The 15686-nt window shown below is 43.7% G+C and overlaps 1 protein-coding gene across 5 annotated transcripts in view; it reads left to right on the top strand.

Moving 5' to 3' along the window:
- The window catches only part of rapgef1 (Rap guanine nucleotide exchange factor 1), a 59329-nt gene that overhangs the window by 22877 nt on the left and 20766 nt on the right, over positions 1-15686 (top strand). For all 5 annotated transcript variants that reach the window (XM_031890514.1, XM_012968551.3, XM_012968552.3 and 2 more), the window contains 3 exon segments: positions 7025-7164; positions 12333-12511; positions 14273-14429. In XM_031890514.1, the coding sequence (XP_031746374.1) occupies positions 7025-7164; positions 12333-12511; positions 14273-14429 (476 nt within the window).

A 15686-nucleotide genomic window follows, 5' to 3' on the forward strand; every position in this document is an offset into this window, starting at 1 on the left:
AACCATGCCTTGGGCCCTATCCATCACTGATACAGCAGTGAAATCCAGAAACGCTAGAGACCATCTGTTGCTAGCCACCCATCAGAATGCGCTAGCCCAGCCTGTTAGCTTTTGGATTTCTGGGAAAGAAGGGGGATTTTCGATGAAGAGGTTATGGATTACTATAAGCCCCATATGCACAGATACAGATGTTGGAAGCAATGCCCTTGCTCCGCTGGTCCCTCTGCCCTCCCCAAAGTGCCATCTGAAGCCGAAGGGCAGCGCCTGATTGGATGACGCATAAAGGGAATTACATCCGTTTTTAGCTTTTTTGACCTGAATTGTCCTTGACCTGCGCAGAATTCCAGCAATGGTCGCTGTACTTCTACATTGTGATTGGTTACATTCATGCTGCCTACTTGTCAGATCCGTTGCTTGGCCCAGGGCCCATCTGGGGGCAACTCTAGGCTGATCGGATGACTTGCCTTGTTTATTTTTCTTTCTGTGAATTCTGTGGAAATTTCCAGCTCTGCACATAAACAGCTTGTTTTTCTGCAGTTTCAGTCCCCCCTCCCTTTTGCAAGTTTATGGTTTGAATCCCGTGCCAAAGTGGCATTTTTCTCCCCTCCCAAAATCAGCAGCCTTTAGTGGGGATTTGGTGACGACGGGGCAAAGTGCAAAATAAATGCCCAATCTTTGACTTTTGCCTGCACCCACAGAGTTGCACTAGTTTCTGTATACATATCTGTGAATTTATATATAATATATACATTAGAATGTAGGCATTCCCTGCCTTGCATGCCGTTCTGATGGCACGGGGTAGGAGTGACACTAGGAGCAAGGAAACCCTGTACTGGTATGGGAGCCATTATCCAGAATGCTCGGGACCTGGGGTTTTCCAGATAAGGGGTCTTTCCATAATTCAGATCTCCTACCTTAAGTCTTCTAATAAAATTATTTAAACCGTAATTAAACCCAATAGGATTGTTTTATTATTACAGAGAAAAGGGAATAATTTAACCATTAAATAAACCCAATAGGACTGTTCTGCCCCCAATAAGGGGTAATTATATCTTAGTTGGGATCAAGTACAGGTACTGTTTTATTATTACAGAGAAAAGGGAATCATTTAACCATTAAATAAACCCAATAGGGCTGTTCTGCCCCAATAAGGGGTAATTATATCTTAGTTGGGATCAAGTACAGGTACTGTTTTATTATTACAGAGAAAAGGGAATCATTTAACCATTAAATAAACCCAATAGGGCTGTTCTGCCCCAATAAGGGGTAATTATATCTTAGTTGGGATCAAGTACAGGTACTGTTTTATTATTACAGAGAAAGGGAATCATTTAACCATGAAATAAACCCAATAGGGCTGTTCTGCCCCAATAAGGGGTAATTATATCTTAGTTGGGATCAAGTACAGGTACTGTTTTATTATTACAGAGAAAAGGGAATCATTTAACCATTAAATAAACCCAATAGGGCTGTTCTGCCCCCAATAAGGGGTAATTATATCTTAGTTGGGATCAAGTACAGGTACTGTTTTATTATTACAGAGAAAAGGGAATCATTTAACCATTAAATAAACCCAATAGGGCTGTTCTGCCCCCAATAAGGGGTAATTATATCTTAGTTGGGATCAAGTACAGGTACTGTTTTATTATTACAGAGAAAAGGGAATCATTTAACCATTAAATAAACCCAATAGGGCTGTTCTGCCCCAATAAGGGGTAATTATATCTTAGTTGGGATCAAGTACAGGTACTGTTTTATTATTACAGAGAAAAGGGAATCATTTAACCATGAAATAAACCCAATAGGGCTGTTCTGCCCCCAATAAGGGGTAATTATATCTTAGTTGGGATCAAGTACAGCCTATTGGCCTTTCCGTAATTCGCATACTTATGGGAGACATAAGATTGATTACAAAATAGGGTAATTTATTCCTACTATTTGAAGGATTACAGATAGATATATTAGGGTTTGTGTAGGGTTTTTTAACAAATTTTTATTTGGAAGCTGGAGTTCCCCTTTAAATGGCTTTTGGGTGTTCTCAGAGCTACATATATAACTATATCAGTGTAGGGCCTGTTATCTGGAATGGATGAGGTTTGGGTGGGTTTCTGGATAACGGTTCTTGTGTAATTTTGGCCCCATGCCTTGGCGCATTGAAATAAAAACCCCCAGTAGGATTGTGCCCTCAGCACGTTGCAGCGGCTCTAATAAATACGATGATTTATTTGCTACAAATTGATAGTTTAACCCTTTCCTGGAGATTAGTGCTCTAGGGTCACACACTGACAGATTGCCCTGGGGGTGGGCATAATGGCTCGTCTGAACGGATACCCCGTAGATACAACCAAACGGGCAAATAAGATCCCCATCTCCCCCGCCCCCCCTCGCTTGCCATTTCTGCTCTGCAATTAGACCTCTGCTCGGCTCTGCTCCCCTGTGGGGGCCGCTGACAGGTTGTAATTATGTATATAATGCTTCTCTCCCCGTGCCTACAGAATGCTCCCTCCTGCTAAGTGCCACTTCCCTGGGGACTGGGCGGCTGCTGCTGCCTTTCCTCTTGTACAATCAGGGGCTTTCTCCTCCTTGTATGTTGGGCAGCCTAGTCCCGACCTGTGCCATGGGTCTCATTGGTAGCTGTCATGCTAAAATGTATTCGGGTGTTTTGCTGGAATTCTGGGAGAAAAAAAACAGCATTCTGGGTAAAAAATAGAATATTTTGTCCATAAATTGCACTGGCGAGTAAGTGCCCAGTTATGTTTATGGCCAGGTTTTTTCATTCCAGTTTTCTTTGTGGTCAGTGTCTCTAATTATAATAAGATCCTTAAGTCAATTGGCCCCTCCCCTGCTGATCTTCTGCTTTCACTTCCAAGCTGCTGCCAAGGTTGCTAGGGAAATAAAGCCTTAACAACCCAATAGACATTGAAATTCCAAGACAAAATGAATTTAAATTGGAACTCCACCCAAACACAACTTAAGCTTTTTGAAAGTAAACATAATTTCAAGCAACTTTACAACATACATCAATTAAAAATTATGCAGCCGTTTCATGATTTCTAATGTAATAGTATGGTTTGGAACAGTTCCCTAAGCCCCGCCCCCTGTTCCCCTGCTGATCTGGCTGACTACTTTGTGACTCAAATAAACTGCATCCTCCAGATCCCACAATTCCCTGCACAGGTGATGTCAATAATAAAGTGCAATGCATTGTGTCTGGAGGGTGGTGCTTTAGTCCCTCCTCCCCTGTAAGGATTTCAAATGATGCAGAAAGAGAAGAACTGTTTTGCAGCTGGATTTCAGCATATAGAAATGGAATTTATTAGTACTTTCTGAAGGAACAGATTACAGTGATAGGTATATTGGGGTAATAATAAAACAGTACCTGTACTTGATCCCAACAAAGATATAATTACCCCTTATTGGGGGCAGAACAGTCATATTGGGTTTATTTCCTAGTTAAATGATTCCCTTTTCTCTGTAATAATAAAACAGTACCTGTACTTGATCCCAACTAAGATATAATTACCCCTTATTGGGGGCAGAACAGCTCTATTGGGTTTATTTAATGGTTAAATGATTCCCTTTTCTCTGTAATAATAAAACAGTACCTGTACTTGATCCCAACTAAGATATAATTACCCCTTATTGGGGGCAGAACAATCCTATTGGGTTTATTTCATGGTTAAATTATTTTTTTGTAGACTTACGGTACAGTGATCCAAATTACGGAAAAACCCCTTATTCGGAAAACCCCAGATCCCAAGCATTCTGGATAACTGGTCCCATACCTGTGCCTATATAAAATGGTACAGCGTAAGACTGAAAGCATCAGTTATTTGCTTTGATTCTGATATAATATACAGTTTCCCAGAAGCCACATAGCAACTGACTTCCTTCCTGTTTAAAAAAAACAAAAACAAAAATAACAAAGGGCAAGTCGCAAGCATTCTATATATTATATATAATTAAAAAGCCATTGCAAGAATAGCTGCTCTAATGGGTACACACTGGCAGCCCAGAGTGGCTTTAATACACTTAAGCAGAAGAATAGGAACATAAACTACTGATATTAAATTCATTTGAGTCCCTTCGAGTCACACACGGGGGGGGGGGAAGCATTTCATAAGCCCATGGGTTCTCTCATCGCCTGTAGTTCCATGGGCGGCTCTGCCTGTCAGTGCCCGTCATATTTATAATCTAATTTGGTGCATGAAGCCCACAGAGATGAGGTTACTGGGCAGTGACATTAGCACCATTTGACTGATTCAGCCCAGTGCTATTCCTATCCATGTTGCTAACGGATCAGTGACATTCAGCAGGGACCGGGGAAGCAAATAACTGAGCAACAAGAATACATTGTTATTACCTATATATAAAGCACCGCTGTAGAGCTTATTGTAATGCATATAGACTGGTGTTCTTGCACTTGCAGCATGAGGCAAGAAAGGGTATAGGTTACTCTGTGCCCAGAACATTCCTTCTCTGTATATTTGTATTTATACATATGGGAGGGAGGTGCCATAGTGTTTCCCTTAGACAGTACAGTATGGGGGTACAGCTTATTGTGTGCCCAGAACATTCCTTCTCTGTATATTTGTATTTATACATATGGGAGGGAGGTGCCATAGTGTTTCCCTTAGACAGTACAGTACAGGGGTACAGCTTATTGTGTGCCCAGAACATTCCTTCTCTGTATATTTGTATTTATACATATGGGAGGGAGGTGCCATAGTGTTTCCCTTAGACAGTACAGTATGAGGGTACAGCTTATTGTGTGCCCAGAACATTCCTTCTCTGTATATTTGTATTTATACACATGGGAGGGAGGTGCCATAGTGTTTCCCTTAGACAGTACAGTATGAGGGTACAGCTTATTGTGTGCCCAGAACATTCCTTCTCTGTATATTTGTATTTATACATATGGGAGGGAGGTGCCATAGTGTTTCCCTTAGACAGTACAGTATGGGGGTACAGCTTATTGTGTGCCCAGAACATTCCTTCTCTGTATATTTGTATTTATACATATGGGAGGGAGGTGCCATAGTGTTTCCTATAGACAGTACAGTATGGGGGTACAGCTTATTGTGTGCCCAGAACATTCCTTCTCTGTATATCTGTATTTATACATATGGGAGGGAGGTGCCATATTGTTTCCCTTAGACAGTACAGTATGGGGGTACAGCTTATTGTGTGCCCAGAACATTCCTTCTCTGTATATTTGTATTTATACATATGGGAGGGAGGTGCCATAGTGTTTCCCTTAGACAGTACAGTATGAGGGTACAGCTTATTGTGTGCCCAGAACATTCCTTCTCTGTATATTTGTATTTATACATATGGGAGGGAGGTGCCATAGTGTTTCCTATAGACAGTACAGTATGGGGGTACAGCTTATTGTGTGCCCAGAACATTCCTTCTCTGTATATTTGTATTTATACATATGGGAGGGAGGTGCCATAGTGTTTCCCTTAGACAGTACAGTATGGGGGTACAGCTTATTGTGTGCCCAGAACATTCCTTCTCTGTATATTTGTATTTATACATATGGGAGGGAGGTGCCATAGTGTTTCCCTTAGACAGTACAGTATGGGGGTACAGCTTATTGTGTGCCCAGAACATTCCTTCTCTGTATATTTGTATTTATACATATGGGAGGGAGGTGCCATAGTGTTTCCCTTAGACAGTACAGTATGGGGGTACAGCTTATTGTGTGCCCAGAACATTCCTTCTCTGTATATTTGTATTTATACATATGGGAGGGAGGTGCCATAGTGTTTCCCTTAGACAGTACAGTATGGGGGTACAGCTTATTGTGTGCCCAGAACATTCCTTCTCTGTATATTTGTATTTATACATATGGGAGGGAGGTGCCATAGTGTTTCCCTTAGACAGTACAGTATGGGGGTACAGCTTATTGTGTGCCCAGAACATTTATTTGCACCGGTCTTAAAACATCTGCTGTGTTGTGGTCGGCTAAAAGTAGATAGCTTGGGCAGAGACTTGCGGTGAGCAGCTGCTGTGAGCTCGCTCTGACTGTACTCGGGCTATATTTGTAGGGCTGCGGTTTTATAGAGCTGCTGTGCATTACTCATTCTACTCGCTGCCCTCCCAGCCGGCATGAGAAGCGCAGGCAAATGAATCTGGAGGCTGCAGGCTCCCATCACACAGTCCCCAGTCTCCTTTTCCAGTAAAAAGCCAAGTTTAGCCCATGATGCACGCGCTGTGACACTGCCAATAGTTAAAGGGGAGGGGCACACTTAAGGGAAATGAGGCGTGTCCCTTTTAATGACACATGGATTTTTTATATTATATTCAGGGGGCGGGAACATAGTTTGGAGAATTTACTGTATATACTCGAGTATAAGCCTAGTTTTTCAGCACTTAAAATGTGCTTAAAAAGTCACCCTCGGCTTATACTCGAGTCGGGTGCTATGGGTCCCTCTAGACTAGCACCCTCTCTCCTTTTGTGTGCAAATTACGCCACCCGCAACCAGACCCTCCAGTGCCTGTTGTTTTTGTTGACCCTCTTCTCCGCTTGCAGAGCTAGTTTACTGTTTTTCTTTGAAATAAATATTGAAAAACATACCCCAATGATGCCTCAATTAATGTAATTTTATTGGTATTTATTTTGATTATTGAAACTTAGCAGTAGCGGCTGTATTTCCCACCCTAGGCTTATACTCGAGTCAATACAGTTTTCTTAGGTAAAATTAGGTTTACTCGGCTTATACTCGAGTATATACGGTACTTCATATTTGTAATTATTTTTCAGTGATACTCGCAGCACCTGTCTGTTCAATCGACATGAAAGTTACCCTTTAAAACATGGCGACTGTTGTAAAACATGATATATAATCTCTGTAAAAGCAGTACAGAATATGTCGGCATTATAGCCGGTGTTATCAGTAAACCTGGAGTGTTTTGGTGGAGAATGCGGGCAGTGGTAGTAGAATAGCAGTGGCACAGGCCATAGATCCTGTAGAGCAAAGTGAGTAACTTTTTTGTTTCCCTTGTTTTTTCTCTCCAGACAGCCAGCGTTCCCACCTCTCCTCTTTCACCATGAAGCTCAAGGACAAATTCCACTCCCCCAAAATCAAGCGCACCCCGTCCAAGAAGGGGAAGCCAGCCGACCTCACCGTCAAAACAGAAGAGAAACCCGTCAACAAAGTAAGTACCTGTGAATCAACTGTCTCCAACCGGACATGGTTCTTAACCTATATATACTCACAGGGTCGGACTGGGCCGCCGGGACACCGGGAAAAATCCCGGTGGGCCCCGGCAGCCCAGTCCAACCTTTGCCGGCACTCCCCCTACTGACTGTTCCTCCCTTGACACGTTCAATTTATACACACTTGGGGAGGGGTAGGGGACACGGCTGGCTGGAGCACCTGCAGGGCCCCTGGGGCGGGAGCCCCGGTGGGCCCTGCACCCCCCAGTCCGACCCTGTATACTCATTCCAGTGGCGCAAACTATACCGAGATGTCTGCTGTGCCGAGGATGCTGGGAATTACACTGTAGAGACAGCCCTTTTGTTAGTTAAATGTGACATAGACATTGGTATTTGCAGTTGGTTTTCATTTTTTTTAAATTTTGTGATGTTTCAGTTTATTAAGATTGGTTCAGTAGCTCTCCAGTCCGGTATTTTAGCAGCTATCTGGTTGCTGGGGTCTTGTTTACCTTAGCAACCAGGCAGTGGTTTTGAAAAATAGACGAGAGATGAATAGGTGAAGGACTAAATAGAAAGATAAGAAATAAAAAGGGACAATAATACATAACAGAGCAATATTTTTTGGGCTGATGGGGTTCAGTGATCCTCATGTGTCGGCTCTGACGTTTTCAGTTATATAATTGACTTATATGTGGGTTTCTGCTGGTTTGTTTTGTTTATAGACCTACCATTACGAAGGCAGGCTGCTATCTGTGAGAGCTGGCTCATACAACCTGCCTGGCTTTGGATTTTCCGGGCATCTCCGGGTGTCATGGAGGCATCCATTTGCAAGTTCTTGCGAGCAAGGACCTCTGTTTCTATTGTTACAGTGCTGAGATGCAAAACTGAGTGTATTTCCATTAAAATACATATAATTACGTATACACACTATAAGCACATTTAACCCACCCCCCTATAGATCCCCTTTAAATGCTTTCTGCCTGCCTAGGAACAATACCTAATGATATAGTAGCAAAGGGAAAGCATGAGGTTCGCCTTTCCCACAGAAGGGTTAACAGGAGGCACCGACTCTGACAATACAAGGATATTGAGAGAGGATATCTCAAAGACTCAATCTCTTTTCCTTTTTTGCCCCCGCTAGTGCCACATACCCTCCGCATTCTTGTGCTCTTCCAGGAATAAACCATTTGGTTCCTATTGTTCACGCCCCGTTCCTGCCGCTAGTGAAAGTCCTGCGTGGAATCTCTTTGGCGTGGCACCTCTGGGGACATGTGCCGGGTTCAGGCCTCTCGCTTCCCACCCCACAGCTGCTTTTCCCAGTCACTCAAGAATGTAGGATTGCGCCGCACCCCACAGCTGAGAGGGGCCCCTCCCGGATGCCTGACGGTGCAGAGCAGCTAATAGCCCCTTGCCCTGCCTTTCCCAATGGGGATCTCACACACGCAGCCTGTTGCTATCAATAGCCGCTCCACTTGGCTTCAATGACTTATCAAAGTGGCCGGCTTATTAAAAAATAAATCCTTAAGGGGCCTGTAATGCCAAATATGCCCTTACCCTGCCCTAATAGTGCATTCAATTCAGAGGAACCAGTTACGTTATATATAAATAACCATAGCAGTGCAAGCAGCTATGCATTATATAACCTTTAAAGGGAACATGAAACATTTTTGGAATTCACCCTCATCTTGTAGGGTGGGCTAAAAAGGATCAATACCATTAGAAATGGCACCTTCTATTGGTCTATATCGGGTGGGCAAACTACGGCCCGCCGACTCCGGCCCCCACGGGCACGGGGCGCAACCATATAAAAGGATGCAGCGGGGAGCCGGGGTAAGAAACAGCGAGAGGATTGAGGGAGCCGCAGGTTGCTGGGGAGTGGAGCTGGAGGATACTGGGGAGTGGAGCTGGAGGATGCTGGGGAGTGGAGCTGGAGGATGCTGGGGAGTGGAGCTGGAGGATGCTGGGGAGTGGAGCTGGAGGATGCTGGGGAGTGGAGCTGGAGGATGCTGGGGAGTGGAGCTGGAGGATGCTGGGGAGTGGAGCTGGAGGATGCTGGGGAGTGGAGCTGGAGGATGCTGGGGAGTGGAGCTGGAGGATGCTGGGGGGGGGCTGAAGGATGCTGGGGAATGGAGCTTGAGGATGTTGCGGAGGATGCTGGGGAGTGGAGCTGGAGGATGCTGGGGGAGGGGCTGAGGGGCCCCATGATTTCTGATGGCAGCCCTGGGCGTAATGGCAGCCTGGCCCTTCTGTAAGTCAATGTGGCCCCTGAGGCAAAAAGTTTGCCCACCCCTGGTCTATATAGATCCTGTCTGTACTACAAATGAGCAGTAGGGGCGTGTCCTTATAGTTCATCTTCAAAGGCACAGTAGAGTGTGGGTAGTAAATGGCAGCTCTGTATAGGGTCCTATGTACTTTTGTGTCAGGTCAATCTAGCTTCTGATTGGCTGACATCCTGCAGAGTTGTGAGTAAAGGTGGCTGGTTGTTAAAAACTGCTGACTTATCATTACAGACCTCAGCAGGTTATTGTCCCATATATGGTGCCTTCCATTGGCCCCGGCCAACCGATATCTCAACTAAAATCATCCAAATATCTCTCGAGCAGGTTGGGGTGAGGGACCGTGTTGATGTAGTCCTCTCCCAACAGCCCATATCATTACAATCTGATCACTGGCTTGGGGGCTGGACATCAAAGACTCTACAGCAACAATGGTCAAAAGGAAATGGTTGGAAAAGTAGACTAGACCAAGTGTGGTGGGAAAAAAGAACCTTTTACTGTCATTAAGCTCGTTTTGGACTGTACCATTTAAAGGTTGATACCACCACCTCCCAGAGCCTCACCGCAGTGCTGACTCATAGAAAGGCACGGGGACTGTGGTAATGTAAGCAGCGTGGGCCTACAGCATTCACCTGTATTCACTTATTGTACACTTTATTGTACAGTCCCTCCCACACACCAAACTCCGGTTGTGTTCACTGGGGAAACCACAGCATGGGGAAGTACAGTGCCGATATCTGCCCTTACGGTTACAGTTTGACTCCTGAAAGCATCTGAAAAAAAGATCTTTATCTGGTGAAATCTCTTGTTATCCATTTTCCAATGTATTCATCCACTTGGAGGTTATAATATAAGATAAGGAGATATTTCTTAGTTGTTATCATGGTTTACTAGACTTTTTCAGACCTATTTGGTCCAATGTTGAAGATCATTAGAAGTTTTTGGACCTCTGCTTCTGGTCCTGTTTTATGGTCTAAAGAAAGGTGGTGATGACGTTGTTGCCCTTTGCATGGTGGCACATTGGTTCGCACTGCAGTGCTTGGGTCTTGGAGCCTACCTCAATATGAGCACTCTCTGTGTGGAGTTTGTATGTTCTTCTTTTCCATGTAGTCCCGTGGTTTCATTCTAACCTCCTGACCACATCCTGGTCACTGTTTTGGAAATTAGTTTTTGTGTTGTTGTGGAAGGGTCCTGGAGCCAACTTCATAAGAAACACTCAACCTATCCTGGCAGTGTTTGACTGGGTCTCATAGAGGCTTGCCCTTGCAACAATTACATGTCGATACTGCTAAATGTAGTAGGTGTCATGAAAACCTTTGGTAGAAATAAGCAGTTGCTTGGGCCCACTGGGAGTTCTGCTAGTAATAATTATACATAGGTGGTGTTGTGGTAGGGTCTAAACCCAACTACAAACCAAAGACCCAACCCTTTAGCATCCTGGTGTCATTGTGTATAATAGGTGGTCTGTGTTCTTGTGATTGGGTCTGAATGCAACTATAGATGAAACACCTGACCTATTCTGGTGTCTTCATGAATATTGTTGTGGTAGGGTCTGAACCCAGCTTCAGATGAAGGACCCAACCCAACTACAGATGAAACACCTGACCCATCCTGGTGTCATCGTGAATATTTATTGTTGTGGTAGGGTCTGAACCCAACTACAGATGAAACACCTGACCCATCCTGGTGTTGTCATGAATATTTATTGTTGTGGTAGGGTCTGAACCCAACTACAGATGAAACATCTGACCTATCCTGGTGTCTTCATGAATATTGTTGTGGTAGGGTCTGAACCCAGCTTCAGATGAAGGACCCAATCCAAGTACAACTGAAACACCTGACCTATCCTGGTGTCATCATGAATATTTATTGTTGTGGTAGGGTCTGAACCCAGCTTCAGATGAGGGACCCAACCCAACTACAGATGAAACACCAGACCCATTCTGGTGTCGTCATGAATATTTATTGTTGTGGTAGGGTCTGAACCCAACTACAGATGAAACACCTGACCTATCCTGGTGTCATCATGAATATTTATTGTTGTGGTTGGTTTTGAACCCAGCTTCAGATGAAGGACCCAACCCAACTACAGATGAAACACCAGACCTATCCTGGATATGTGTTCCTGTGGTTGGGTCTCAATCCAAGTACAACTGAAACACTTGACCTATCCTCGTGTCATCATGAAAATGTATTGTTGTGGTAGGGTCTGAACCCAGCTTCAGATGAGGGACCCAACCCAACTACAGATGAAACAACTGACCTATCCTGGATATGTGTTCTTGTGATTGGGTCTGAACCCAACTACAGATGAAACAACTGACCTATCCTGGATATGTGTTCTTGTGGTTGGGTCTGAATCCAACTACAGATAAAACACATGACCCACCCTGGTGTCATCATGAATATTTATTGTTGTGGTAGGGTCTGAACCCAGCTTCAGATGAGGGACCCAACCCAACTACAGATGAAACACCAGACCCATCTTGGATATGTGTGTTGTTGTGTATATGTGGTAGGGTCCTGAATCCAGCTACAAATGAGACCCAACCCATCCTGCTCTCAATATACATAGGTGTTTTGTGTTCTTGTTGTAGGGTCAGAACCCAACTACAGACCCATCTTGTCGTCTTAATTTTGAGTGAACCAAGGTTACATACCGGATGCATCCTTATACTCATGGTATTCCATAGTACCACCCCCCACGCTGTCACTATTCCCACCAATATTAAAGTCATGTAGGGCTTAGTGATACCTTGTAGCCTACCTTCTTCTCAATTCATCTTATCCCTCTTGTTGAAGCTTGCCATCTGTTTAGTAGGTGAAACGTTTGATATGTTTCATCTGTAAAATCAACCGATACATGATTCTTGTTCCAATTTTATTTCTAGACCTTAAGCCGCTTGGAGGAACAGGAGAAAGAAGTCGTTAATGCCTTGCGTTACTTTAAGACAATTGTTGACAAGATGGCGGTGGACAAGATGGTGCTGGTGATGCTGCCAGGGTCGGCGAGCAAAGTGTTGGAAGCCATTTTGCCATTGGTGCAAGTGGATACTCGGTGTCAAGAAAGGTTGGTGACCCCCCATCACTTTTTGCCTGGGAGAACTGAATTCAAATCCTTCATGTGTAAATTCTAAAATGCTATCTCCTGTAAATTCCATTATAAGCAAATAATTGTAATTTTTAAAAGTTCCTTGTACTTGATCCCATCTGGGGGCAGAAATGGTTAAATGATTCCCTTTTCTCTGTAATAATAAAACAGTACCTGTACTTGATCCCAACTAAGATATAATTACCCCTTATTGGGGGCAGAACAGCCCTATTGGGTTTATTTAATGGTTAAATGATTCCCTTTTCTCTGTAATAATAAAACAGTACCTGTACTTGATCCCAACTAAGATATAATTACCCCTTATTGGGGGCAGAACAGCCCTATTGGGTTTATTTAATGGTTAAATGATTCCCTTTTCTCTGTAATAATAAAACAGTACCTGTACTTGATCCCAACTAAGATATAATTACCCCTTATTGGGGGCAGAACAGCCCTATTGGGTTTATTTAATGGTTAAATGATTCCCTTTTCTCTGTAATAATAAAACAGTACCTGTACTTGATCCCAACTAAGATATAATTACCCCTTATTGGGGGGCAGAACAGCCCTATTGGGTTTATTTCATGGTTAAATGATTCCCTTTTCTCTGTAATAATAAAACAGTACCTGTACTTGATCCCAACTAAGATATAATTACCCCTTATTGGGGGCAGAACAGCCCTATTGGGTTTATTTCATGGTTAAATGATTCCCTTTTCTCTGTAATAATAAAACAGTACCTGTACTTGATCCCAACTAAGATATAATTACCCCTTATTGGGTTTAATTAACATTGAAATGATTTTTTAGTAGACTGAAGGTATGGAGATCCAAATTATGGGAAGATCTATGTATCTATGTAATTACACCACAGTCTATTATTAGGAAATAATCCAGGTAGGTTATGTAGTCAAATGCTGTTAAACCACAGGAGATCTGTCCCATCCCATCATTATTTGTAACTGTCTTACATCACATTGCTTTGGGCATAGATAGCAATGTTCAGTGTGACCCTGAGGGTTTTGCCCAAGTGTCTTGTTTTTAGAGCTGTAAGTAATATTGAAGAATCTCATATCCACATATTGGGAAAATATGTATTATTAAAGGAAAAATATCCCTCCCCCCCCCCCCCTTTGTAATAGTCTGCCCCTGACTAATAGGAGCCTTTTTCCCCGCCCCCTTAGCCTGCTACAGTCACTTTTGAAAGCACCAATGTAACATGGAAGGAGGAGTTGCATAGTTTGCCTCTGACTCATAGGAACCTTTTCTCCGCCCCCTTAGCCTGGTAGAGTCACTTAGAAACCATCACATGGATGAAGGAGAAGGAGCGGTTGCATGACTCTGCCAGCCTAAGGGGAGTGGCAAAATGGTTCCTACAAGTCAGGTCAAGAGAGTTTAATGTTGAAGTAATAGATTATAATAAGAAATACACCCCCACCTTAGGCTGGCAGAGTAGTTTAACCCCTTCTTCACCTTTTTCCATGTTACAGAAAGAGATTCTTAGACTTAAAGTCCGACTTGTTGTCTTTCCATAGACTCTTTCCCCCACCTTGGAAAGCAGACATCCTTCTGTAACATGGTAAAAAGTGAAGGAGGAGGGGTTGAATGATTCTGCTAGCCTAAGGAGGGGTGGGGGGAATGAGTCCTTATTAATCGGCAGCGGAATACTACGTCAAAAAGGGGGGGATGATATATTTTGAATAAATCACGCTTATCATTCTATCTCTCCTTTATACCCAGCACCGCCATCTCTTCCTGCTACAGCCGCGTGTACCAATCCCTCGCCAATCTGATTCGCTGGTCTGACCAGGTCATGCTGGAAGGCGTCAACTCGGAGGACAAGGAGATGGTCACCACCGTCAAAGACGTGATAAAGGCCGTCCTGGATGGCGTGAAGGTTCGTATCCCTGCTGTGCGACTCCCACTGAGACCGCTGCTCGTTTGTGTTTCCAGCACATTTCCTAATGAGCTCCGGTGCCAAGCCCATAAATCCATTGTTCTTACTTCATGGATTAGCAGCCCTCCCACTGAATAGCGTCAACATTTGGCGCCCAGCGGCGTTTAGGGAAATGATATATAAATAGCCAGTAAAAAGTGTTTTTTAACATTCATAACTACAGATATAACTGTTTATTAGTTAAAGGGGATCTCCACCCAACAACATCCTGATTCAGTGTGTAAAATATAAGCATGTTATTTAGGCCTGTTTTATTTGAAAATGGATTAATATATCCTAAAATACAATAACAGTGTGTGTATTCCACACTTCCTATTCTTCATAAGTTCCATGGAAAGAAAATATTGTCTGAATCTGTTTAGCAAGAGAGCAAAAGTGGGTTAGGGCAATGTCAACACTTGGCACTTTAATGTTTCTATGGCTGCTGTACATGCTCTATCCATAGAAAGAAATGTCCCATTCATGGCTGGGAACCCTAAACTCCATTTACCAATTGCACTAGTCTCTATAATCATCTCCTCCATGGAACAGATATGGCCAACTTTTGGCATTCCTGCATGAAGTTGCTGAACTACAACTCCAAGGGTCCTACCTCACAGTGGGAATTTTGGGAGCACATTTTAAGGTGGCCATACATGGGCTGATTCTAGCTGCTGATACTGGTCCGATTCAGCAGCTTATTTGTCCCGTGTATGGGCACTAATGACAGGCCTGCCCAACCGACATCTGGCATGAAATCAGCCAGATCTCGAGGTTTGATTATCTGTCGGATTGGGGACCACATCGGCTCGTTGATGAGGTCCCCAAACTGACGGGCACCTATACCCACTGTATATGGGTAATGATCCCATTGCTCATTGATCATTTGGCTTTGGGGCTGGTAACCTTTCCTGTCTGTATGGAGGAGAAGAATTTAGAGATTAGTGTAATTTGTAAATGAAGTTTAGGGTTCCTAGTCATGAATGGAACATTTAGTTCCGGGGCCAAACAACCGAATTAGCCCGATATCGTCCGCCCGTAGGTGTTACCGTAGCTGATATCGTGTAGGGCCACCTTAAGTTGAGCTTATTATTTGTGTAACCCCTTTCCCAAGTATCTATGAAGACTGCTTGCCATTATGGAGCTATAGATTGGGCGGCTGAATGTTTCCAGCGTTCGGTTGCTAGCGACTGTTGCCGAGGGGTTAAACGCAGCTGT

This window comes from Xenopus tropicalis, chromosome 8 (genome assembly GCF_000004195.4).
Source record: "Xenopus tropicalis strain Nigerian chromosome 8, UCB_Xtro_10.0, whole genome shotgun sequence".
NCBI classification, from domain to species: domain Eukaryota; kingdom Metazoa; phylum Chordata; class Amphibia; order Anura; family Pipidae; genus Xenopus; species Xenopus tropicalis.